The following is a 27,672-nucleotide window of genomic DNA, read 5'->3' on the forward strand; positions in this document are numbered from 1 at the left end:
TGTACATTTTTTCCCATTTGATGAATTCACAATCCACATTTTACTTTGACATGACAGAACATTTTGAAAGAAAATCTCACTCGTTGCTTTGAGGCTTGAGGTGCCTGGGGCATAATACCATAGTCATTAGAAGTATCTTGTTTCAAATTACAATGTTTAGACAATAGGGTCTACTACGGCATGGCAGTGAAAATCATTTCTTCACTAGCAATAAACAAACAACCAGGAACAACAACGATCAATAAAACATACATGTACTGTGTACATGTATTCAGCACATCTATTCTCCATTTATAAAAGAGGCACAGGGAGGGCTCTTACTCAAATCAGATTCCAGAGACTTACAAAACACACAAGAAAATATGTTTCTTAAATCAAATCAAATGTAAACAAATTGCAGATCACTGTAATACAAAAATACAACATCTTTAAATCTTAGAATCCCTCATCTGGCTCTCGTCTAGAAATAAGATACAATTACATTTACAGCAACAGACAACTGACGATAACCTGCTTTTAGTGATTAACTTTACAGAATCATCTTTTCACGTTTAGTAAAAAAGCCAACACTTTTATTCACATTTTCTTTCTTTTCATCACTTAGAGAAAAATCGAATTCTGTGATTTAACAGACTGCTATAATTCTACTTATAAAAAATTATACACATAAAAGTCACTTTGAAGACTTTCAAATCTTTTTTTCCACCCAACAGGCAACCGTCCGAATCAATTCCATGAATTAATTCTCAGAACATTTCAAGCCGCTTCACCAATATAAAAGGACATTTGAAGTTAAAGCTATAGATGATGGATGAAAACACGATGAAAAACACCAGTTCTAACATGTGCTATTGCCTCTGTGCAAAAGTTGAAGATTGAAGAGGTAGCACTTATTCTAATAACAAAATAAACGGCATTGAGGTTGGGTCAAAATAACCAACACCTATTTGGTAACAAAAACTATGCATGACATAAATATCAAAACCTGTTGCACCTTAATGCTTGTCAGTCAGCATGAGCAGATAGACTAACTGACAGGTAAGGGAAATCATATGCGTAATATGCGCACTGAAAAATAAGACAAATTAAATCAAGCATATGGAGACCATTCAAGTAAAACATGCAGAAAACAAACAACACCCCAAAAAAATCTATAACAGGAAATAATAAGCCAGGAAATGATTGTTGATCTCAATCAATCTATGTAGTATAGTATTGCAATTATACCAGAGAAGTTGGGTTCTACATCTCACAATCACAGTCACAGCAGATAAAACTCAATATCCTTTCTAGTACAACACTTTCACTGCTGTGGTAACCCGACCAGTAGTCTTTCAGTCTTCAACACACATGCAGGTTTAATGTAATAACAGATAATTGCGGCAATTCGTGATAAAACCAATCAAACCACAGAAATGATCAACTTACTCTTCTTTAGAGGAAAGAATACGATGAAAAACTTTCCCACACCTAGGATAGTGTGTCTTAGTGTCTAAGTCCTGCTCAGACGTAGCATACGTACAGGTAGGTCTTCTCTATCCTCCAGTCCAGGGGCACATCCTCGGGTCTGTGGCTCTTCATGTGTTTCTGCATGGCTGCCAGGCTGGGGCAGAAGTCCTGGCAGATGGTACACTGGTAGGGCGACGCTCCGTTGTGGGTGCGCAGGTGCTTGATCATGGCAGAGTAGTCTCTGGATCGCTGGTGACAGATCTTGCACTCAAATGGTTTCTCGCCTATAGGAATACAACGGCATACTCGTGAAACCTTTCCTTGACTATATGCTAAAACCAGTGGTACTATCTGACACACATTGGTTTGACCTGTGTGTATGCTGTCATGAACACAAAACAATCTGACGTGTGAGTGTGTTGTTATTATGACCATGCACTGTTCTGATTTGTGGTCTGATTTGATTGTGTGAGTGTTATTATGACCAGAAACTGCTCTCTAACCTGTGTGCACGCGGTAGTGGGTCTCCAGTTGATGCTTGAGGCTGAACCTTTTGCCACAGCCGTTACACTCGTAAGGCTTCTCTCCTGTGTGGATACGCTTGTGTCCCCTCAACATGCCATCGTCCCGGAAACAGCTCCCACAGAACTCACACTCAAACGGGTGGTCACCTGAAGACACAGGTTAGACACAGGTTGGGTAAAGGTTGGACACACGTCATCACAGGTGTCATGATGCTAAACAGTATCAAACGGTTCAGGTAGGCCTCCGCTCATCAGCAAACAAACGGTATCAAAGACTTATTTTAACGTGACTACTACTTGCATATGATAGATGTAGTTGTACAGGTCAATAAAAACAGAACCTTTTTGCATTTCAGGCTGAAAAAAAGATGTATCTAATAATAATAGAATATAATATACTGTATATAATAATGTTATGACATGTGAGGACACTCCATCTGGCTGCTTGCTAACAGCTAATAGAAGTCTCCCAGACATGTGGGTCTCTCCACAGTTGATCCATCTCTCTCTGAGGCTGTGGCTTTGAGTCATTTGCAATGACCTATGTGTCTCATTAGTTCAGTGTCCACAGCAACAGCCAAGTGGGACAAGACACTGCACTGCTCATTATAGCCCGGTGCTTCACAAAGCCCCCCATGCTACAAGACACATGACATTTACACAATGACACTCCCAAGATGACCGTGGGATAAACAAGATACACAACGATGGGCAAACTCCGATTCCCTTCTGTCTTCATATCAATTATGTTTTTATTCACTATAGACGTGGATCTGAAGAAGGGGGCAACCTTTCAGTAAAAATCTCCCTCTCCCTCTCCCTCCCTCTCCCTCTCCCCCACCCTTAGGGCACCACTGACAAACTCTCAGAGAAAAACACAGACATTTGCTGTTCTTTAGATATTTATTTAGGTTTGCTCTGTCATTTGGGGTGAACTGCAGTAGAAATGACAGACATGAATCGCAGGGGCCTAGAAGGCTGTGTCTAAGAACCTAAAAACATCCACTGGATAAAATAGCCTCAAACATAACACTGGCCATATTGGAGCATTGCTGTCATCAGGAAAGTGAATCATTGCAGAGTTTATTAACGTTAAGTAAATGTAGACATGATCAAATTAGTGAAACTGACTGTAATTGAAAAACTCTGGTCTTATGCTACTTCAGTCTAGTGCCAAGAGAGAAGTAGTAGTTCAAGGTATTTGAGGATTAAAGGCTTGAGGTTTATGGGAATCTCATTGCAGCTTCGGATTGTGTGTTAGAGTAGGCGATGATGTTGATGGATATGACAGTGATGACGATGATTGTGATGAAAACAGTAATGATGATGATGAGAACAGTGGTGATGATGTTGAAAACAGTGATGATGATATTGAAAACAGTGATGATGATGATGTTGAAAACAGTGACGATGATGATGATGATGAGAACAGTGGTGATGGTGATGTTGAAAACAGTGATTATGATGATGATGATGAAGATGCTGATGATGAAAACAGTAGTGGTGATGATGATGGTGATGATGAAGATGACAATGGACACAGATGCAGTCCTTACCTGTGTGTGAGCGCAGGTGGCGTTTGAGGGTGGTGTGGCTGGGGAAGGGGTGGTCACAGTGGCTGCAGACGTAGCTGTGCATCCCTGCATGAACCTCCATGTGCTGCTGCAGAGCCTTCTGGGTCTGGAACCGCTTGGCACACAGCAGACAGAACACTGCCATGTCTGTCCCTGGAGACCACACAGAGACACAGACACAGTTATTTCAGGACCAAACATACACTCAGTGGGGAAACTGGGTCACTCAACTCTGAGCCTGAGACTCTCTGAGTGTTCTGAGGAGAACGCTTCTTTCAAAGAGCAAAGTGTTTCTACCTAAACTAACCCCCCTGACAGGCGTGAAATACATTCAGTTTGACTTTATACACTTTTCTGATTGACGTTGACTTGGAAGTCATTGTCTTTGAGAGATGTATTTTTTACGCAATACACAGGATGCTAGAGCTGTCAATCACACAATCAATGCCTTCTCCTTATGGGATGTTAAAAGAGGAATTATTATTTTCAATCCCCATCAAGCCTGTTCTCCAGCAGCCTCTGGAGTCGTCTGTGTCTGTTCACAGAGAGAGGCTGATAGCAGCTCCACCCTGAACGATGCCTACACTATGAGCTATGTGCTGAATGTTAAGTAGCGATATCAAGCCATTAAAGGCAGGACTGCAGGAAAAACACAATCCTTTTAATCCCGTGTGTGACCTGGCATCACTTTGGGGCTGCTCTCCTGTTGCGCTGAGAGTGGAGCGGAATACAGATAGGGAAACACAGGCTAGTTTTACTCACACAGGATCTGTGAAGAACCACCATTAAATTCTCACACACAATACACAGGGTTCTTACTTTTTCTTATCACTATTCAATGACCCCTTTGCTTATCCCGCTCATGAAAATTCAAATGTGAGGTAGGACTGAATCATCAGTAATCAATTCCACTGATAATAATGTACGAGTCTTGCAGAGAGGTGGTTAATGTTAGGTTATGAGGTCGTTATTTCTCTGTCTGCTCGGGTTTGGGATCATTTACAACGCAGGTCCCATTGCTTACGACTCGGATTCAATCAGACATCTCCAGCGGTGGATCATTAGTAAACAGAAGGCTATGCGAGTGTTTCATTGGAATTCAAGTGGGGTTGCTGAGTTGCATTTAAAATGCAGTCTGATGAGGTCCACTAAATCAAATCATTTGTTACTGTTATTGAAGTGCCTTGAGGCAACTGGCAATTAAATTGGAATTAGTGCAGGGAATGAGATACAGCACACTCATACTAAGACAGGAGATTTTCAGACAGTGTTTGGAGTTCAATCAAGTTAACAGACAAGGATATTTATAGTCAATCATAAGTTTAATTTCAGCAATAAATCATATTATCTCTCTATTGTTTACCATTTTCCTGCAATCCACATTTTAAAAATTTCTCCAACATTTTCCTTTTATTTTAGTCATGATGATTCATAGATACACTTCACTTATTGAATCACTACATAACCTACTCTGAGGGAGTCAGTCAGTATCTTAGTGCCTCACATTACACGTGGTTCTCTTCCCAAACGACTGGGAATACACAACATGAAAGGCCTAGCTTACATTAGGCTTCATTTATAGGATGAATTGTGTTACTAATATTCAGAATATTTCTAAGATTACATGCATCTGTGTTATTTTTCTTTTCTCTCTCATTATTAGATATTGATCATGGGACTTGATGGAATTAAAGTAGGCTATGAGCTTGCTGTGGTTTGCCCTAAACGGCACTAAGAGAATTTAGCATTATTTCTACTCATTAACAAAGAAGAGAGACGATGAGAGATGTTATCCACTCCACACCATACATCAGAAAGCGAGCCTCCTGGAATGCACTGCACCTGTTCACTAGCTTTATTCCAGTGTCCGTCTATCTTCACAATAGAAACACAATGTGGTACAGACCCCCAATGGCTCGGCCCATTAGTCATAGGCTCCTCATGCAACTCCTACACTTCCAGGCTTTGTGTATAAGCCTAATGATCAGGGCTTTTCTCATCCATGGATCACAATGTTTTACTGATGGACAAAAGATCTTCCCTGTACCGCCCCAAACCCTAACTAGAAAGGAACGTTTCTCTGTAAAGTCTCACTGTCCAGCTGACTATCTACTTTCTTCGGTTTCTGATTATTTCTAAAGAAGAAGAGCCTTGACTGGAATGCACCAAAAGTCTAAGAGATGTATCCTAAAAAGCAAAAAGACCTTTAGGAACTACTGAATTCATTCTGTGCTGCTTTATCCGGTGGTACTACATGAACAATAATCTAAGACACGTGTCAAGCCATACAACCTCAATGCAGCCAGCAGGGGGAGTGCTCTCTACTCTTCCACTCCTTCTAGCCTCCAACATGCTGGAGGGGACCCCAAATGATACAGTACCATCAGTTACTTCTCTATGATGAAATGTTTTCCTTAGTACATTTTCTCACTCAGTATCAACATTTTGACATGAGCTGTCATTCCTCAATTCTTCTCACTCCTTCATTCTCAAAATGTCAATTTAATGACCATTCCCATAAGTCTGTGTTCGGCCTATTTTGATAACTAAACCATTAAACAGTCTGGATTCATTCTTGTTCTGCTTGTCATTTCCTGCTTCTAGACACTCAGATACTCAGTCAATACCCTCTCATCCCACTGCTATGAAAAGAATGTAAAACTGTCAAAACAAACGCTCTCGCTTAACAATGATCTCAGTCCCACATCCAGTGACAACACCTTGAATAATACACTAGTTACCAGTAACAACTCAACTTCATTGAAAGAAAATTACAGAAGCACCAATACAAATACAGTGACTTGCGAAAGTATTCCTTGGCATTTTTCATATTTTGTTGCCTTACAACCTGGAATTAAAATAGGTTTTTGGTGGGTTTGTATCATTTGATTTACAGAACATGCCTTCCACTTTGAAGATGCTAAATATTTTTTATTGTGAAACAAACAAGAAATAAGACAAAAAAACGGAAAACTTGAGTGTGCGTAACTATTCACCCCCCCAAAGTCAATACTTTGTAGAGCCACCTTTTGCAGCAATTACAGCTGCAAGTCTCTTGGAGTATGTCTCTATAATCTTGACACATCTAGCCACTGGGATTTTTGCCCATTCTCCAAGTCAAAACTGCTCCAGCTCCTTCAAGTTGGATGGTTTCCGCTGGTGCACAGCAATCTTTAAGTCATACCACAGATTCACAATTGGATTGAGGTCTGGGCTTTGACTAGGCCATTCCAAGACATTTAAAAATGTTTCCTCTTAAACCACTCTAGTGTTGCTTTAGCAGTATGTTTAGGGTCATTGTCCTGCTGGAAGGTGAACCTCTGTCCCAATCTCAAATCTCTGGAAGACTGAAAATGTCCCTGTTATTAGCGCCATGAATCATTCCTTCAATTCTGACCAGTTTCCCAGTCCCTGCCGATGAAAAACGTCCCCACAGCATGATGCTGACACCACCATGCTTCATTGTGGGGATGGTGTTCTCGGGTGATGAGAGGTGTTGGGTTTGTGCCAGACATAGCGTTTTCCTTAATTGCCAAAAATCTACATTTTAGTCTCATCTGACCAGAGTACCTTCTTCCATATGTCTCCCACAGGCCTTCTTTGGTCTCTTTGTTGCCTCTGTGATTAATGCCCTCCTTGCCTGGTCCGTGAGTTTTGGTGGGCGGCCCTCTCTTGGCAGGTTTGTTGTGGTGTCATATTCTTTCAATTTTTTATAATGGATTAATGGTGCTCCGTGGGATGTTCAAAGTTTCAGATATTTTTTTATAACTCAACCCTGATCTGTACTTCTCCACAACTTTGTCCCTGACCTGTTTGGAGAGCTCCTTCGTCTTCATGGTGCCGCTTGCTTGGTGGTGCCCCTTGCTTAGTGGTGTTGCAGACTCTGGGGCCTTTCAGAACAGGTGAATATATACTGAGATCATGTGACACTTAAATAAAGTCCACCTGTGTGCAATCTAACTAATTATGTGACTTCTGAAGGTAATTGGTTGCACCACTTTTCAGTTTTTAATTTTTTAGAATTTTTTGAAAGAAGTCATTTTTTAAAATTTCACTTCACCAATTTGGACTATTCTTTGTATGTCCATTACATGAAATCCAAATAAAAATACATTTAAATTACAGGTTGTAATGCAACAAAATAGGCAAAACACCAATGGGATGAATACTTTTGCAAGGCACTGTAATCCCTTAAATAAAAGCAGTAGATAAAAGTGACAGAGTCAGAAGTGCAGCACAAACAGTATGTATAATATAATAATATATGCTGACATTCATTAGTTTGATGACTAATGCACCAGTGCACCCTGTTAATTTTCACACAAAAACACTTGCTTTCACAGCAGCCTTTTCCAGAAGGCTTTCCTCCTTAGTGCAGAGTTGCCCTTCTGTGAGAAAACACGATCTCCAGTAGGCATGCCACTGCCCCCACTGCCCCCTGCTTTCTCAACCTTAACCAGACAAAGAGAACGGGATTTGGTGTTCTGACCTCTTGACCCTAGGTCCTCAATGTGGTAAACACCATGTAATCAATGGTATTCCTCAAAGGCTGGATGGCTGACTGAGCATTGTGCCTCTCTATTGAGTCCCACAGGGGAGGGACCTTGCAGACATTCCACAGAGAAAGATTATTTAACTTCAGTTTAGTTTCTCTTAGTAAACTTTAGACAGTGTACACAGAACTAAACTAATTCCAGAGTTCCTATGTTCCAATCTGAAAAAAAGGAGCCAGGAAAATATCTAGCTAGGAGAAGGGAAGAGAATATCAGCCTGGTAGTTTAATTAAACGTCAATCGTTTATCAGATCAGACATCAGATCAGAACATGATGTGGGAGCATTTAACAGCCAGTCAATAGTCCAACTAAGGCAGGGAACACAGACGAAGTGGCTTAACAGACAAAAATATGTCTCTAGGCAACCAGATTGAATCATGGCCCTCCTTGGGGTGAAGTGTTCAAACTAATCCCTCCTTTCACAAATCAGCAAAGCGTATTCCTTTTCTAAAGACCAACAAAAGTTTTCCCATCCTGAGAATCCTACAGTAACCCCAGTACAAATTGAACAAGGGATTGCATAATGTTATACAGATCTATGCAACGTTCTCTGTCTTTAGGTTTAGTTCACCATCTAATCTCATTGGTCTGTGTTAACAGCACGTTTCTGTGCAGGTTTCACCATAACTCCACTACAAAGCAACCATGGACTGCTCCTTTAAACCAGTATACAAAAGAAGATATGAATGGTTATAGAGCTGTTTAGCTCAACCCACACAGTGGCTCTGGGAAATATTGGGTTATGAAATCAAGGAGTTTAAACTCATTTTCTTAAGACCGGTGAAAGAGTTGTAAGTACTATGTCACACTCTTCAAAGAGCTTGTTTATTGGATTAAGTCAGATTCACTGAAAGGAGCTATAACTGATTGGCTCAACATGAAGGTGCTATGAGTAAAACTCCTAGTATGGCTCGCCTGACCATGTTCACTCACTAGCTGCTCCTGTGACCCAGTTACACATATACACTATGTACATTACACTGAGCAATGAGCACCAGACCTGCAGGGGGAAACCCAGTGCCTTCCCTATGAGCTCAATATGTTGGAAATATGTCTTTTCGGTTAAAAAAGACATTGAAAAGACATAGGAAAGATCTCTTACAACCAATTTTGCTCACTTAGTTCAGACTGGGTCCCCATAGGCTAGATGTTATGACAGGCCTAAAGACAGTCAGTAACCATACAGGACCTCAGATGATCCCAGGTAGGCCAGCCACTGGACAGCAGACCGCTAATCTACCAGAGTGAGGAACAACCAGCTCAATAATTAATGCAACAAGAGATATGTTGCTGGTGTTTAACCACCATTCCATCTTCCATGGCCCGTTTCATTGAGGTCCCCCACTGTCTCCAATCTACAGTTTGGATTCAAACATTTTTTGCATATTTTCGCAATAGCATTCACCATACATAAAGACAGAGTAGAGGCCTGCAGGGCCTGAATGAGTGGAGTAGCACTAGGCAGTGTGTACTGTGTACACAACCCAAAATAGCTAGAGGCCAGCAAAATAGACTGGGGGGTAAGTAGAGTACAGTATGACTCAGTAAATGAAGATCTGTACCAATGATTAGCTATTCTAAGTGGAATAAGGGGTATACATTTCAACCGATTGCATATTCATTATTGTGAATGCAGCTTGCACAATAATTATTGCGCAATTAGATGAGGTCTATTTCATTATGCGCTGAGGCAGTATTGAATATACAATAAAGTGTGATGGAGTAGGATGTGTTCTCTGTATAATAGGGGTCATGTGCAGTGGCGACCTGTCATTCAGGGCAGGTGGGGCAGAGCCACATTTTTTGTTAAAAAGTATATATACACTTGTATATATATATATATACAAATTGGGGGGGCTTGCCTGTTTTGCATGTTATTTTGACATTAATACGTGTCACATATCAGTTTGCAAACAATGTAAAAATATATATATATATAATTGAGTTAACAAAGCCGCATACACACATGGTCTCTTTTTTGTTTTCTTGAGTAAGGCAGCTCCAAATACAAGTGTTTCAGCCTAGCTCAGTGCTTTCTGTGGTGGTGGTGGGGCATGCCAGCAGAAAATAGGATCATTGCGCCGTGATTGGCTCAGTGTTCTGTCACTCATGGGGACCTTACTCAATCGCCAAGCTTAAGTCCTTAGAAAGGGTAGACATCCAACATTTCAGCCCTTTGGGTGCTGCCATAGAGTTATATTACAAGTGCCCTTCCAAGAAGGCTCAAGTTCATTGGCCACGGAAATTAAGTCAAATCATGTTATATGTAGAGTAGCTTTGATTGGACTTACTTTCACAATCTTAGATAGCAGTCATCATCATGAATCAAGTCTACTGGCAAATCCTTTTTAATTCTTGTCATATGAAGAGAAATAATGAAGAGAAAATATAGATAAAACGTATCGGTGCTCATCGGTCATTGGACATAAACATTACGCAACAGTTTGGAGATTGCAAATTCAACAATGAGTGGTTTGGAAGGAATCAGTGACAGTGGCTAACTGCAAGCATTGCAACTGGGAAGTCAGGAATAAACAGCTCAAACTGGGAAAATACGTTTTGAACGGTCATTCAACTCGGAATTGTAAATCCAGCATCTTTCTCTTTGATAACAAAATTTGCCCTTGAAGGACCACCTCGCCACTTTCCTGTTCAAGCACAGCACAACAACGTGAGTCCAAAAATGTCTTGTACGCTGCTGCATAAATTATGTAATATGCCAGGGAGATATGTATACTGTAGTTAAGAAAGTAATACTAAGTGTACAGTGCCTTGCAAAAGTATTCATCCCCCTTGGTGTTTTTTCTATTTTGTTGCATTACACCCTGTAATTTAAATTGAGTTTTATTTGGATTTCATGTAATGGACATACACAAAATAGTCCAAATTGGTGAAATTAAAAAAATAACTTGTTTAAAAAAAAAACACTAAAACAAATGAAGCCCCTAAATAAGATCTGGTGCAACCAATTACCTTCAGAAGTCACATAATTAGTTAAATAAAGTCCCCCTGTGTGCAATCTAAGTGTCACATGATCTGTCACAGGATCTCAGTATATATACACCTGTTTTGAAAGGCCCCAGAGTCTGCAACACCACTAAGCAAAGGGCACCACCAAGCAAGCGGCACCATGAAGACCAAGGAGCTCGCCAAACAGGTCAGAGACAAAGTTGTGGAGAAGTACAGATCAGGGTTGGGTTATAAAAAAATATCAGAAACTTTGAACATCCCACAGAGCACCATTAAATCAATTATAAAAAAATGGAAAGAATATGGCACCACAACAAACCTCCCAAGAGAGGGCCGCCCACCAAAACTCACGGACCAGGCAAGGAGGGCATTAATCAGAGAGGCAACAAAGAGACCAACGATAACCCTGAAGGAGCTGTAACACTCCACAGCGGAGATTGGACTATCTGTCCATAGGACCACTTTAAGCCGTACACGCCACAGAGCTGGGCTTTATGGAAGAGTGGCCAGAAAAAAAGCCATTGCTTAAAGAAAAAAATAAGCAAACACGTTTGGTGTTCGGCAAAAGGCATGTGGGAGACTCCCCAAACATATGGAAGAAGGTACTCTGGTCAGATGAGACTAAAATGTAGCTTTTTGGCTATCAAGGAAAATGCTATGTCTGGCGCAAACCCAACACCTCTCATCACCCCGAGAACACCATCGACACAGTGAAGCATGGTGGTGGCAGCATCGGGGATGTTTTTCATCGGCAGGGACTGGGAAACTGGTCAGAATTGAAGGAATGATGGATGGCGCTAAATACAGGGAAATTCTTGAGGGAAAACTGTTTCAGTCTTCCAGAGATTAGAGACTGGGATGGAGGTTCACCTTCCAGCAGGACAATGACCCTAAGCATACTGCTAAAGCAACACTAGAGTGGTTTAAGGGGAAACATTTAAATGTCTTGGAATGGCCTAGTCAAATCCCAATCCAATTGAGAATCTGTGGTATGATTTAAAGATTGCTGTACACCAGCGGAACCCATCCAACTTGAAGGAGCTGGAAAAGTTTTGCCTTGAAGAATGGGCAAAAATCCCAGTGGCTGGATGTGCCAAGCTTATAGAGACATACTCCAAGAGACTTGCAGCTTTAATTGCTGCAAAAGGTGGCTCTACAAAGTATTGACTTTGGGGGGGTGAATAGTTACGCACACTCAAGTTGTCCGTTTTTTTGTCTTATTTCTTGTTTGTTTCACAATAAAAAATATTTTGCATCTTCAAAGTGGTAGGCATGTTGTGTAAATAAAATGATACAAACCCCCCAAAAATCTATTTTAATTCCAGGTTGTGAGGCAATAAAATAGGAAAAATGCCAAGGGGGGTGAATGTAGCCTATAACCAGTTTTAGAGAAATATAATCATTGAATATTGTAAGAGCTTTCATTGTCTGTTTATTTGCCCCCTTTATTTATCCTATGGTTCTGACTGTTACAGGGAGAACACTGTAAGAACGGCCCATGTTCTGAATTCTGTCGCTGTACATTTCAAAAGTGCTGAACAAATAGTTATATTGACTACGTCCGTCGTCGCTCGCTCATTAATGTCTTAATTGACATTACAGATTGCCTCTTATCTGCTTGTTGTCCCCTTATGCCATAGTTTGTACATCTTATTTGTCAGTAGAAACCACATTTGTTTAAACAAGTCAGCCATATCAGCTATTTTTTTTTAAAGCAGTAGATTATGCTGAATGAACTGTTTCGCTGGAAGATAAGACTCCACTGAAAGCCAGGGTTAGCAGTGGTAAGGTGTTGGGACTGCTATAGGGACCCTAACAGTTTGTGGGCACCGTTTGTCACCGTTATAGTGTAATTAATGTATTGTTTAGTGATGTGTTGTGTAGTGGCTTTGCTGGCATGCATCCCACATTTGTTTTTTTGCCCCACCAAGATTTCCATGTTAAAATCGTCAGTGGTTATGTGTACTGTAGACATTCAGCAGAGGAAGTGTTAATGTGTAGTTTAAGGGCAGCTGTTTGTAAGAACACACAAAGACAGCACTCTTAGGGCCTTCTCCTGCAGGCATTTTGGCAGAATGGTTAGCCACTATCTTCTGCACCATATCCAGTCCATTTCTACGCTCTATGATTTGCTCAAATTCCTGGGTTTTCCCAAACTGCTCAAACAAGATGACACCACAGAGAACTTAGCTAACATGGTCTGATGAAATAAAGTCATTGTTGGCTGAGAGGTTTTGAGACGGTTCCATTATTTTATTTTGGGCACTCACAAGTAGGTCAGAGGCAGAGCGGACGGAGACTGTGACAGAGAGGGTTGTGGTGGGGACTGAGTAAACAGCAACACATGATGTTGTTTTCCTGGGAGTCCTTGCATCCAATGCCACCAACCCTCGCAACCAATGCCCTCAGGAACTCCCCCTTAACCAGCCCCTTCCACAGGTCTCACCCCCTTCCCATAACGCCAACCCACAGCCACTCGCCTCTGACATTCACATTGCCAAAACACACACTCACTGGAAATAAGCTAGGCTCTGCAGTGCAGTCCCTGCAGTGTGATCGATATGAGAGCCAACAAGGTCTTTCTCAAGTAGGGGTGTCTTCCTTCTTGAGGAGGCTGGATCAGTAAACTAAAGGGCTACAGCTGCTACGGTCTGACCTGTGATAATGTGCCAAGAGGAAACTTGTTTGGCTTACTGGCATACTGTCACATGGCGATATACAAAGCCATGGTAACAAGATTCATTCAGCCAATGATCTCAAAGGTTATAAACCTAGGATGTGTTGAAAGTATAATCAAAAGAGGACCATAGCGCTCTCCCAAAAGTGTGTTTGGTCCGTAAAACCCATGAATCCTTCTTCAGTGTATAGGTTACACACTGAACAAGGTAAATAAGCAGAAATGTCAGAAAATAAGAAATATGTGTATATATATATATATATATATATATATTTTAAGAAATAACCTTTATGCGACATCTTTTTGAGTGCAGAAGTTGAAAGTATAAAAATACTTGAAGGTTTATAATGTACAGTGAATACATATTCTAAAAGAGAATGCCCACTGTAGCTGAATTCCCTAAAACCACCAAACAGCTAAAAAAACACACACTATTCCGGTCAGAGCACAGCCTGTGAGTACAAAGTAGCAGTAAGAGGGTCATGTGTCACATTAGACCAAGCTGAGATGATGACAAAATGAGTGAGTAATGCCCTCCTGCACCCTGCACTAGATATGCTGCCAGGCCAACAACTGAGCCCTGGATGTTTACAACCTGAGGGAGAGGAGGTAGAAACTCGTTAACACCCCGCCATGTCTCCAGGTATTAACTATTCATACTGTGTGTGGCACCTGGAGTTACAGTTACATGCCAACGCTTCGGAGCGGGTTATCAGTTTTCTCTGACAGTAGCAGCAAAGGTGTGGATTCAGACACTCAGCGTGGATCGACTGTAGGGTTAGTTTAAGATCATTAAAGGTAGAGTTTGATTTAGATACTGTAATCACTAGGATTCAGGCACTGGGAGAGGGTCTGAATATTTGGAAGGATGACAAATACAGGCAGCTTTGACTTCAACTTGACTTCAACTTCACTTCACTTCAATATGAGATCCTCAGTCAGCTGATTAGAGGAGCGTCTAGCTAATTAGAACCATTGGGTTTCAGAATAGTTCACAGGCACTGATGTCCATTATCTTCTGAGCTGGAGAGGATAAATACTCAGAGTCTATCACCATGAGATCATTCCCAAACAAAATGTGTTGATTCAAGTTGTTGATGTGAGTCTGAGCAATAGAGTAAATACCCTCTCAGCTCCTCACGCACATAGCCTAGATGCATGGCATATCTATGACAATATCATGTACTTGCAGTGTGGCCTAGGTGTGCCTGGTGTGTCAGGCTTGCCAGCACAGTGGTAAATAGGCATGCACCCACATGCCAGGAGATGCCAGGAGATATAAGTGGGTGATATCTGAGAGGGCCTTCCCGTCCTCGCTGATCAATTAATTATGGAGCAACATGACAGGGACATTTTAACCCTGCCAGCACAATGACAAGAAAGTTAATCCCCATAGCCATATATTTATTAAATGTTTTTTGAATGAGCAGCAGGAGAGACAGAATACATTACAAATACAGACCTCAAACAGTATCCTGTCAATTGTAGCCTGCTTGTTTAAGGGCGGTGAATGAGTGTCTGTGAGTCATTGAGTACCTGTACGTTTTCATCCGTGAGCTATGTTTGTCTGTGGGCGTTACCTGTGTGTGTTTGTGTGTGTGTGTGTGTGTCAGACAGTACCTGTGTGTGTCTGTCTGTGGGCCTCCAGAGCATCTTCAGCAGAGAATGTAGCTCCACACTGATCACACACCAGGGCCTCAGCTCCAGCTGCAGGGGGACATCACAGTCATGTGTCATCATCAAACGCTCAACATATGGTCTACATTATTTTGTGAGATGTAAACATTCAAGTATACAGTATGAGAAAACAACCAGCAACTTGTACAAAATTATTTGAATCATGCTGTAGAAGGTGCAACTGAATTTGATGGATGGAATTTATGGTTATGGCAATCAATCCACATCTGAATCTCAGATGGCTATAAAAGCTGCACTTTTATTTCAGAATCAAACCACATTTTTTATAGGTGAGAAAGCTGTTGGATTAAAATCCATATCAAACCTTTAGCCAATGTAATGCTCTATTTAAAAGTCCCTAAGTACCCATTCTCTTCTGTAAACACTTTTGGTTGTTTACAGTTACATAAGGAGTCACATACAGTACAAAAGAACAGAACCCAGTGGAAAAAACACAACTCTGGCCAAACAAAGGCACCAGACAGTGTTCCATGGCCTCTCTCTTTCACAGTGAGGAGCTTAGCTGAAGAGTTGTATTTACCCTGTTATCATGCTCTGAACAGTGTGCAGCCTGTCTACCTGAGTTGCCACAAAAGGACTGGGTGTTCTGTGCACAGCAGACACTCTGCTCTGAGCCCGCAGCATAGGCCTTTATCAGAAACCCTCCAGAGTCAACACTCCCTAGCCATCTCCCTCAGTAACACACAGCACCCTGCTCACCTTTAGAATGCCCTTGTCTTTTCCTATGAAGAGATCAGAGAAGACAAGGGCACCGACACCACTCAGCTATAGGAGATGCCAGTTGCTTTGACAAATAGTGATACTGCACACACAAGTGGGTGTGGGTGAGTACATGCATACTCACACACACACACACACACACACACACACACACACACACACACACACACACACACACACACACACACACACACACACACACACACACACACACACACACACTCCCAGCTGTTTGGATGTGGGCTGGCTCTCGGTGAGATGTAAATCGGTTTCAGATCCATACTGGCCCAGGGCTCATTCACTGTTCTATTTTCTGCTCAGCTGGCTTTAAATGAAGTTAAAATGACTCATTAAAACGCCCACAAGCTTTGGAAACTGGGAGCGCTACAGCCTAAATGTAGTCCTCTTTCAACTCTCCCCACCTCCCTGTACAGCTGCACTAGTCCCAGTGCTGTAGCTAGCTACAATCACCTCATCCACAGATTTCACCTCATTTCAGATCTTTGAACATTTTCGTGAAAACAAAACATTTCAGCATACTATGTAGCCTTTACCTAGATGTATTGAGATGCACTGCAGGGCTGTCCTTGGCTGTGTTATGTTCTATGAGTGTGTCCAGTTTGTTATGTTCTGTGACAGTGTGTCCAGTGTGTTCTCTTGTGCTGTTGGGAGATTGTGTGTGATTAGGGAAGAAGAGAACATTGTCTTGTGCCGTCAAAAGCATGGAGTGTGCTCTCATCCATAAACCATCAAACTGTCTCCAGACGCGGCTGCAATAGCCCTCCATCAAAACACTTTGTCTGGCATACCAAAATACGAGCCAGCATCGAGCTGAATACCAAATCAGCCCATTAGAGCTGTGGAGCACTGGCTCCTTAGCAACCAACAGAGGATCTAAAGGCTGCTATGGGCTATACGGCAACACACAATGACAATGAAATAAGATCAAACTCTCTTTCTTTGTGCAATACAGAGGCTATATATTTTGTGTGTGAATACAAACCAGATGAAAGAAGGTTTCAAAAATCTATTTTGTAATGAAAGATCAAAGTATCTAACTGATGTGTAACAGGCCTATATAACACACACTATAGCCAGTATGTCTCATCAGGTCATACCGATGCAGACAGGATGAGTAAAGGGGAGTAACCATTAGCCAACTAGTAGAATGTGTCAAGACCTGATGCAGCTATTGTGTTCCCATCACGGAGTTCCAAACATGGAATTTCAAACTCATCATTAAATCTACACCTGGATTTAAAATATGTCTACTGTGAGGAGGTCAGGTAGTTTATGAACAGTTTGGAGAAAGGGGACCTCTCATCTGTCAGCCGTCTGTCATCTCCTAACACTTTACAGAGATCAGAGGAGAGGAAAGCCATGGAGGAGTAGCATTCCTTGTGTCTATTCTTCCTAACATCAGAGTGGGGTTTCTGTTTATATTTTAGTTTCATTTTTAGCCCCTCTCTCCGCCTACTCCCCTCCCCTTCTCCTGCTCTATTTTGGATAAAGTGGCTGGGAGAGCAGTCAGGTCTGATTAAGTCGCCGTTTGGGTACAGTGTGTTCCTGGACACACATCTGCGAGAGAGCCATCACACACGCTTCGGAACACTGGCAGAACACCCAGGCCTGCCGGCAGCTGATGATGTCATCACTCAGAGGGACAGAGCTGGCGAGGAGCCAGACAGACTCTCCGAAAACACACACACACACACACACACACACACACACACACACACACACACACACACACACACACACACACACACACACACACACACACACACACACACACACACACACACACACACACACAACTAGACAGATACAACAGAGAGAAGACAAAGAGAAGACAGAGACCCTGAAGAACTGACACATGCAGACAGTCACAGACAGGCGACAGACAGGAAGAAGCCTCTTTCCTTTAACACATATCTCATGTTCCTCACTCTTCTAATATACATGTGACATCATGAGCAGGTGCATGTGAAAACTGTACAGTCCTGTTATGGGTATTGTAAATGGAATGTACAGTGAGGGAAAAAAGTATTTGATCCCCTGCTGATTTTGTACGTTTCCACACTGACAAAGAAATGATCAGTCTATAATTTTAATGGTAGGTTTATTTGAACAGTGAGAGACAGAATAACAACAACAAAAATCCAGAAAAACGCATGTCAAAAATGTTATAAAATGGTTTGCATTTTAATGAGGGAAATAAGTATTTGACCCCCTCTGCAAAACATGACTTAGTACTTGGTGGCAAAACCCTTGTTGGCAATCACAGAGGTCAGACGTTTCTTGTAGTTGGCCTTGCACACATCTCAGGAGGGATTTTGTCCCACTCCTCTTTGCAGATCTTCTCCAAGTCATTAAGGTTTCGAGGCTGACGTTTGGCAACTCGAACGTTCAGCTCCCTCCACAGATTTTCTATGGGATTAAGGTCTGGAGACTGGCTAGGCCACTCCAGGACCTTAATGTGCTTCTTCTTGAGCCACTCCTTTGTTGCCTTGGCCGTGTGTTTTGGGTCATTGTCATGCTGGAATACCCATCCACGACCCATTTTCAATGCCCTGGCTGAGGGAAGTAGGTTCTCACCCAAGATTTGATGGTACATGGCCCCGTCCATCGTCCCTTTGATGCGGTGAAGTTGTCCTGTCCCCTTAGCAGAAAAACACCCCCAAAGCATAATGTTTCCACCTCCATGTTTGACGGTGGGGATGGTGTTCTTGGGGTCATAGGCAGTATTCCTCCTCCTCCAAACACGGCGAGTTGAGTTGATGCCAAAGAGCTCCATTTTGGTCTCATCTGTCCTCAACACTTTCACCCAGTTGTCCTCTGAATCATTCAGATGTTCATTGGCAAACTTCAGACGGGCATGTATATGTGTTTTCTTGAGCAGGGGGACCTTGCGGGCGCTGCAGGATTTCAGTCCTTCATGGCGTAGTGTGTAATCAATTGTTTTCTTGGTGACTATGGTCCCAGCTGCCTTGAGATCTTCGACAAGATTCTCCCGTGTAGTTCTGGGCTGATTCCTCACCGTTGTCATGATCATTGCAACTCCACAAGGTGAGATCTTGCATGGAGCCCCAGGTCGAGGGAGATTGACAGTTCTTTTGTGTTTTTTCAATTTGCGAATAATCGCACCAACTGTTGTATCTTTAAGAGTGTGCTCCTAATCTCAGCTCGTTACCTGTATAAAAGACACCTGGGAACCAGAAATCTTTCTGATTGAGAGGGGGTCAAATACTTATTTCCCTCATTAAAATGCAAATCAATTTATAACATTTTTGACATGCGTTTTTCTGGATTTTTGTTGTTGTTATTCTGTCTCTCACTGTTCAAATAAACCTACCATTAAAATTATAGACTGATCATTTCTTTGTCAGTGGGCAAACGTACAAAATCAGCAAGGGATCAAATACTTTTTTCCCTCACTGTACTCTATTATTGGCATTATATGGCAGCGTTACCTGAGTGAGAGAGCATGTGCATCCTGAGCCGTACACTGTCCATGAAGTGTTTGCCACAGAACTCACAGCCGTGTTCCTTCTCTCCTTCACTGTGCAGCTTCCTGTGGGGAGAAAGGACTGGGATGAACCAATGACTGAGGTCTCACAAATAGCAGACATTGGGCTCTAAAACGTTTTGGTGCTTTTTTCTGAAGTGTTTTCAAAAGAAAGGCAGAGGCATCATTGTCCTTGTAGAGAAAAGCATGTTTCATTCCATCATGAAAGCAACCCTCTCTTTGTACTGCTGCATCATTAGAGTAGAGGTCTCTAAGAGTTGTGAGTCACACAGTATCACACTGTACGAATGCAAAAGTAGAACAGACAATAGAAATATCAGGGATAATTTTAGAAAGCACAATACAAATAAATGTGCTGACACCCACGTACACATACAGACACAGACGAAAACACAAACACCCACGTACACATACAGACACAGACAAAAACACAAACACCCACGTACACATACAGACACAGACAAAAACACAAACACCCACGTACACATACAGACACAGACAAAAACACAAACACCCACGTACACATACAGACACAGACAAAAACACAAACACCCACGTACACATACAGACAAAAACACAGATACACACATACACACATGCAAAACCAGACAGACAATCCTCTCATAACAAGTACAAAAAAGAGGACTCGCCGCTCTGCCTGCAGCCTACCCCATCATATCATATCACATATGTTCAGTCATGCGAGGTATCATCTGCACTATTATCCTAATATTTCCCTCTGCAGCACAATGGCCAAACAGCAGTCCTCTAGACAGTTATAAACAGACCACAGTCAAAGGACAGATAATCTAATATATAGTACCAATAAAATATTATGTCAACAAAACTCTCTTCAATTAAATCAAGAACACCCGCTACGTACATCAAAATAGAAAACAGAAAAGAGGATTTTCAACAGAAAACTACAGAGATCCACTTTAAACCAGACACCTCATACAATTCCTAGCTTTCTCCTTTAGATAATTCACTTAATCAAAGCCTGAAGTTAAAAGTTCTGAAAAGGTGTGCTATGCCCTAACAAACTTCTCTCTCCCTGTTCTCTCCACTCAGAAATGTCAATGTGACTGAGGTGGATGATTCTCAGTGACCTGTCTCCTGACATGGACTAGAGTCATTACAACACCAGCAGTCACCAGAAGGACTGACTCCTCCAACCTTCAAACCTCTGCCTATCTCCATGACTGAGCATTGGCTAGCTAATACACTGCTGGATGTTCTGTGTCATCAGGCTCTTTCAAAACCCGGAGTGGCACAGGCCTGAATTGCCGTCTGCGTGGGAGGAGAAAGGGTAGAGATTGGTGCTCTGATACTGATGATGGCTTGGTTGATTGATTTATTTATGGGACCTGTGGACCTGTCTGTAGACCTGTGGACCCCCCCCCCCCTTTAAACCAACCAACCTCTAGTTTAAACCCACCAACGTCTTTAAACCAACCAACCAACCTCTAGTGTAAACCCATCAACCTCTAGTCTAAACCCATCAACCTCTAGTCTAAACCCATCAACCTCTAGTCTAAACCCACCAACGTCTTTAAACCAACCAACCAACCTCTAGTGTAAACCCATCAACCTCTAGTCTAAACCCATCAACCTCTTTAAATCCACCAACCTCTAGACTAAATCCACCAACCTCTAGACTAAATCCACCAACCTCTAGACTAAATCCACCAACCTCTAGACTAAATCCACCAACCTCTAGACTAAATCCACCAACCTCAATAAACTCACCAATCTCTAGTTTAAACCCACCAACATCTAGTTTAAATCCACCAACCTATTTAAATCCACTAACCTATTTAAATCCACCAACTTCTAGTCTAAAATCACCAACCTCTTTAAACCCACCAACCTCTTTAAACCCACCAACCTCTTTAAACCCACCAAACTCTAGTCTAAAATCACCAATCTCTTTAAACCCACCAACCTCTAGTCTAAACTCACCAACCTCTAGTCTAAACCCACCATCTCTTTAAACCCACCAACCTCTTTAAACCCACCAACCTCTTTAAACCCACCAACCTCTTTAAACCCACCAACCTCTTTAAACCCACCAACCTCTAGTCTAAAATCACTAACCTATTTAAACCCACCAACGTCTAGTCTAACCCACCAACCTCTTTAAATACACAACCTCTTTAACCCACCAACCTCTAGTCTAAAATCACTAACCTATTTAAATCGACCAACCTCTAGTCTAACCCAGCAACCTCTTTAAATCCACCAACCTCTTTAAATCCACCAACCTCTTTAAATCCACCAACCTCTAGTCTAAAATCATCATCCTCTTTAAACCCACCAACCTCTAGTCCAAACCCACCAACCTCTAGTCCAAACCCACCAACCTCTAGTCCAAACCCACCAACCTCTAGTCCAAACCCACCAACCTCTAGTCCAAACCCACCAACCTCTAGTCCAAACCCACCAACCTCTAGTCCAAACCCACCAACCTCTAGTTTAAACCCACCAACCTCTAGTCCAAACCCACCAACCTCTAGTCCAAACCCACCAACCTCTAGTCTTGAATCACCATCCTCTTTAAACCAACCAAGCTCTAGTTTAAACCCACCAAGCTCTAGTTTAAACCCACCAACCTCTAGTTTAAACCCACCAACCTCTAGTTTAAACCCACCAACCTCTAGTTTAAACCCACCAACCTCTAGTTTAAACCCACCAACCTCTAGTCCAAACCCACCAACCTCTAGTCCAAACCCACCAATCTCTAGTCCAAACCCACCAACCTCTTTAAACCCTCAGCCACTGGTTAAACTATCAACCAGTGGCGTCTACCTTCACATGCTGAGAAGCCTTTAGATCTCTGTACAGGCAAGCTACTCTCCTTCCTCCCTCCTCACTAATGCAAAGGAATGCATACCAAATGCACTCAGAGACAGTTTTAAGTATGAGGCACATCTAATAAAAAATAATCTTACAGAATTGTGAAAATGTTTGCAACTATGAAACAGCTTCATTATGCCACACCATGTCTGCTAAGCTGCTAACAAAGACCTATTTCATACCTCTTATGAAGTCCCTCTATTCAGGCACAAGAGCAGGTGTCTTTTTAAACAAATTAACATATTTAATATCATTGCTCCCAGCTCTTTCCTTTGAAGTGTTTTAATGTGTTAAAAGTTAATTAAGACCAAAAAAAAAATCGCCAACCTTTAAATTAGAAGTTGTGCACAACAATTTATCTCTTCCTTCACATCCTAACAAAACAATTAACCATTTAGCATGGCGACTCCAGACTCACCACACACACACACATACACACTCCACATCCCTCCGTCTGTCTCTCACAGACCTCCTAGTGTATAGCGACCAGACAGAACACTTTGTGGGTGAAGGGGTGACATAAGCAAATTGCAATTTACTTTGATTACCAGTATTTACTAAATTATCACAACATTATAATAATCTGCATTCTGCTAAAATAAATGCTGTTTCACTCTCTAACAAAATACCTCCTTCAATGATACCTAGATATCCATTATACCTGTATACCCCTAGAGATATAACAGTGAGTGGTGTATGCAGTCAGCTATACTCTGTGCTCTACCTGTGTTGCTCCATGACCTCGCTGTCGTGCAGCTGGAGACCACAGTCCCCACTGCTCTGAGTCTGACTCTGGCACTCCCGCCTCATCCCTGCTGCAAACTGGCCCAGCCTGCTGAGGATCTCCCTGTGGAGCAGGCCCTGGTTCAGGAGCCCCCCATAGGCCCTCAGGTCCAGGGACATGGCCAGGGAAGGGGCCACCGACATGGGCATAGGCAGCCCCACCTCCCCTATGTGGTTGGAGGGCATGGAGGAGTAGAGGGAGGCCAGGTGTTTCTCAGCCAGCCCAGGGAAACTGTCCAGAGAAGAGTTGTTCCCCACTATGCCCCCCTCCTCTTGGCCCGAGTGCTGCTCTCTAGCAGAGGTGATGACACTGCCTCTTTGGGGGGTCCCCGGGCCCTCATCTCTGGGCTGGTCCGACTCACAGCCCCCCTCCCCTCCGCTGTTGGACCGGCCCTCGTAGCCATTGGCTTCATCCACCTGCATGTTATTGTCCTCTGTCTTTATCCTCTTAGCCAGAGGCAGGGAGGGGTCCTGGGCTCCATTGAGGCTGTACTGCAGTGGAGACTGACCCAGGCCCTCCAGACTAACCCCTCCATTTTGTGTGGGGCTGGCTACAGGGAGCCCCATAGGTAGTCCCCCTGGCATAGAGGGACTCCTGTCAGTCATGTGGTACAGTGCCAGGTGGTGCAGGGCGGTGGGGTTGATACCACCCTCCTGCAGGGAATGCTTCTTGGAGATTAGCATGTTCCTCCAGTGCTTTGCCCTGCTTTGTTCACTCTCTCCAGACCCGAGGTTCCTCCCACTCAGACTCAGGTGGTCCTGCTTCTCCTCTGACTGGATGGTCTCCAGGACCTTGAGGCACTGCTCTTCCAGGTACTCTATCTCCAGGATCTCAGCGGCGTACAGCAGGTCATCCAGGTCCTCAGCCGTGGCCTGCAGAGAGGCCGTGTAGGCGTACTCCAGGATCTGCTGGAAGGTCTTGGGGGAGAGGAAATCGAGTGCGTAGCGCAGGCTGCTGCGGTGGAATAAAATCTCAAACATCTTGCTGGTGCAGGCCAGGACGGTGCGGTGGGCCGGGAACTCCTGGCCATCCACCGTGATGATGACGTCACACAGTGTTCCCGACAGACGCATATGATTGGCCCTGTGCAGGAGCGTGGCGGGGAGAGTGGGGTTGTGGAGCTGGAGAACACCCATTTTAGTCAGATGATCCGTACGGCCTCGGACCCTCTCTGAGCCCACACATGAGGTGTGTTCTATCCCACCTGCTTTTCCTTTGGTGTATTTATAGGTCTAGATAGAGGAGAAACCACATTAAATATTACATCTCAGATCATGTAATGAAGAATGGTCTGGTTGATTGCCATGGTTTTTGTAAAAACATTACAATTATGTCTTGTGTCAATATCTTGCATGTTCAACAATTGTAGAGGGAAAAGTAATAATACTTTAGCACTGGCTGACCAAATGTCAAGGACTGGGCTAAAATGTTGATATTGTATAGTAATGTGTCACTATAAGGAAATACACTGGAAGCAAACACAGGGGATTTATAGGCTCCCCAAATCCAGCAGTGCCACATGAGGTCTGTTTGAGACTGGTTACATATGCCTATATGCCATAGGCTGCAAGCAGACAGAGCCATACACTATTACATGTGCTGTAAATGTATTACGCCTCGATCACACCAACAGCTTAGTTGCGCAAAATAGTATGCAAAAGTTAAACATTCACCTTCTGCTACCATTTCTGTCGAGCTGTCTACGCATACAGTTTGACTAACACGTTCGATAAATCCAAAGTATGCACCAAACAGAATGCACTGCAACTGCCTCTGCAACGTAATGCTGTAAGGCAAACGCAACGTTCCATTGGAAATTAATGTACTTCTGGTGTTCCCGAAATGCAAACCCTGTCGGTGTGATCGAGAACTTAGCGCTGCTGGCTGATATACAGTACCAGTCAAATGTTTGGACACACCTACTCATTCAAGGGTTTGTCTTTATTTTTACTATTTTCTACATTGTAGAATAATAGTGAAGACATCAAAACTATGAAATAACACATATGGAATCATGTAGTAACCTAAAAAGTGTTAAACAAATCAAAATAGATTTTAGATTTTAGATTCTTTAAAGTAGCCACCCTTTGCCTTGATGACTGCTTTGCACACTCTTGGCATTCTCTCAACCAGCTTCACAAGGAATGCTTTTCCAACAGTCTTGAAGGAGTTCCCACTTGTTGGCTGCTTTTCCTTCACTCTGCGGTCCAACTCATTCCAAACCATCTCAAATGGGTTGAGGTTGGGTGATTGTGGAGGCCAGGTCATCTGATGCAGCACTCCATCACTGTCCTTCTTGGACAAATAGCCCTTACACAGCTTGGAGGTGTTTTTTGGGTCATTGTCCTGTTGAAAAACAAATGATAGTCCCACTAAGCGCAAACCAGATGGGATGTTGTATCGCTGCAGAATGCTGTGGTAGCCATGCTGGTTAAGTGTGCCTTGAATTCTGAATAAATCACAGACAGTGTCACCAGCAAAGCACCCCCACACCATCACACCTCCTTCTCCATATTTCATGGTGGGAACCACACATGTGGAGATCATCGGTTCACCTACTCTGCGTCTCACAATGACACGGCGGTTGGAAACAAAAATCTCAAATTTTGACTCATCAGACCAAAGACAAACATTTTGACATCAGACCACCAGTCTAATGTCCATTGCTCGTGTTTCTTGGCCAAAGCAAGTCTCTTCTTCTTATTGGTGTCCTTTAGTAGTGGTTTCTATGCAGCAATTTGACCATGAAGGCCTGATTCACGCAGTCTCCTCTGAACAGTTGATGTTGAGATGTGTCTGTTACTTGAACTCTGGGAAGCATTTATTTGAGCTGCAATCTGAGTTGCAGTTATTTCTAATGAACTTATCCTCTGCAGCAGATGTAACTCTGCGTCTTCCTTTCCTGCGGCGGTCCTCATGAGAGCCAGTTTCATCATAGCGCTTAATGGTTTTTGCAACTACACTTGAAGACACTTTCAAAGTTTTTGACATTTTCCAGATTGACTGACTGACCTTCATGTCTTAATAAAGTACTGTTGTTTCTCTTTTCTTATTTGAGCTGTTCTTGCCATAATATTATTTGGTCTTTTACCAAATAGGACTATCTTCTGTATACCACCCCGACCTTGTCACAACACAACTGATTGGCTCAAATAAATTAAGGAAAGAAACAAATTAACTTTTAACAAGGCACACCTGTTAATTGGAATACATTCCATGTAACTATCTCATGAAGCTGGTTGAGAGAATGCCAAGCGTGTGCAAAGCTGTCATCAAGGCAAAAGGTGGCTACTTTGAAGAATCTCAAATATAAAATATATTTTGATTTGTTTAACACTTTTTAGGTTACTACATAATTCCATGTGTTATTTCATAGTTTTGATGTCTTCACTATTATTATACAATGTAAAAAATAGTAAAAATTAGGTAAAACCCTTGAATGAGTAGGTGTGTCCAAACTTTTGACTGGTACTGTGTATCGAGATATGGTACCATTTTGCGCAAAGACACTGTCGGTGTGATCAAGACGTAATGTTTTTAGGGGTGGCCACTCTTACACCAATATAGCTCATATAAATAGATGCTACGACAAATAGTTAGATGATTATTGCTTATATTTTCTGACCTTCAGTGACCACTGACCCATATCCACTTGATAGGTAATGCTGAAACTCAGCCTGGGTAGTTCAGCAACGGAGCGCATCAGGTGCAAACTGAGCTTTGATGGAATCACGAATTCCTACCCCAAAACACCAGCATTTAAAATGATATAGTTACTAAATCTCTAAACATGAAATAATTCACTATCGCCATAATGTTAAACTGTATAGGAACAACATATAGCCTGGGCGCACCGCACGTCACGGCTCAGTCACGTCTCTCTCTGTCTGATCGTACCGCGAGCATGCTAAGCAGTCAAGTTTTTAAATCCGTTACACTAACTGCGGAGAAACTTTAGGCTCAATAACATTTTCGGAAATGCGACCACGTATACAATAACAAACACAAAGGGATTGCCATTTAGTAAATATGTCAATTAATAATTTAACATTGTCCATGAATTGCAAATAGGTTGAATAATAGCTATTTCAGAAAGTATATTCGAATCACCTGTGCAATGGCAGTATTCTTGAAATATTTTTCTTTATCATTCCCCTTACCTTAGTGGCCTGTTATGTCCTCACTTAGCCGATTGATTGCGTTATCATTCAGGCAACATAATGGCAAGGCAATTCACAGAACCCGCTCCAAACTCATCCACACTCCAAGTAGGCAAATCATCACCCAGGCGACGTCACAGCTTTGAATGATTGTCCTCTGTTCCCGGTTCTATCAAG

The 27,672-nt window shown here is 42.5% G+C and overlaps 1 protein-coding gene across 1 annotated transcript; it reads right to left on the bottom strand.

Moving 5' to 3' along the window:
* On the bottom strand, positions 1 to 27,629 carry LOC106581153 (zinc finger and BTB domain-containing protein 16-A). The gene is made up of 7 exons (XM_014163017.2): positions 27,496 to 27,629; positions 23,276 to 24,567; positions 19,640 to 19,740; positions 15,369 to 15,455; positions 3,530 to 3,700; positions 1,953 to 2,120; positions 1 to 1,733 (listed from the first exon to the last, which is right to left on the bottom strand). The coding sequence occupies exons 2-7, from the start codon at positions 24,469 to 24,471 to the stop codon at positions 1,504 to 1,506; spliced, it is 1,953 nt and encodes a 650-aa protein (XP_014018492.1). The 5' UTR covers positions 24,472 to 24,567; positions 27,496 to 27,629; the 3' UTR covers positions 1 to 1,503.
* Between the last annotated feature and the right edge of the window lie 43 nt (positions 27,630 to 27,672).

The sequence above is a fragment of the Salmo salar genome, chromosome ssa20 (assembly GCF_905237065.1).
Source record: "Salmo salar chromosome ssa20, Ssal_v3.1, whole genome shotgun sequence".
NCBI lineage: Eukaryota > Metazoa > Chordata > Actinopteri > Salmoniformes > Salmonidae > Salmo > Salmo salar.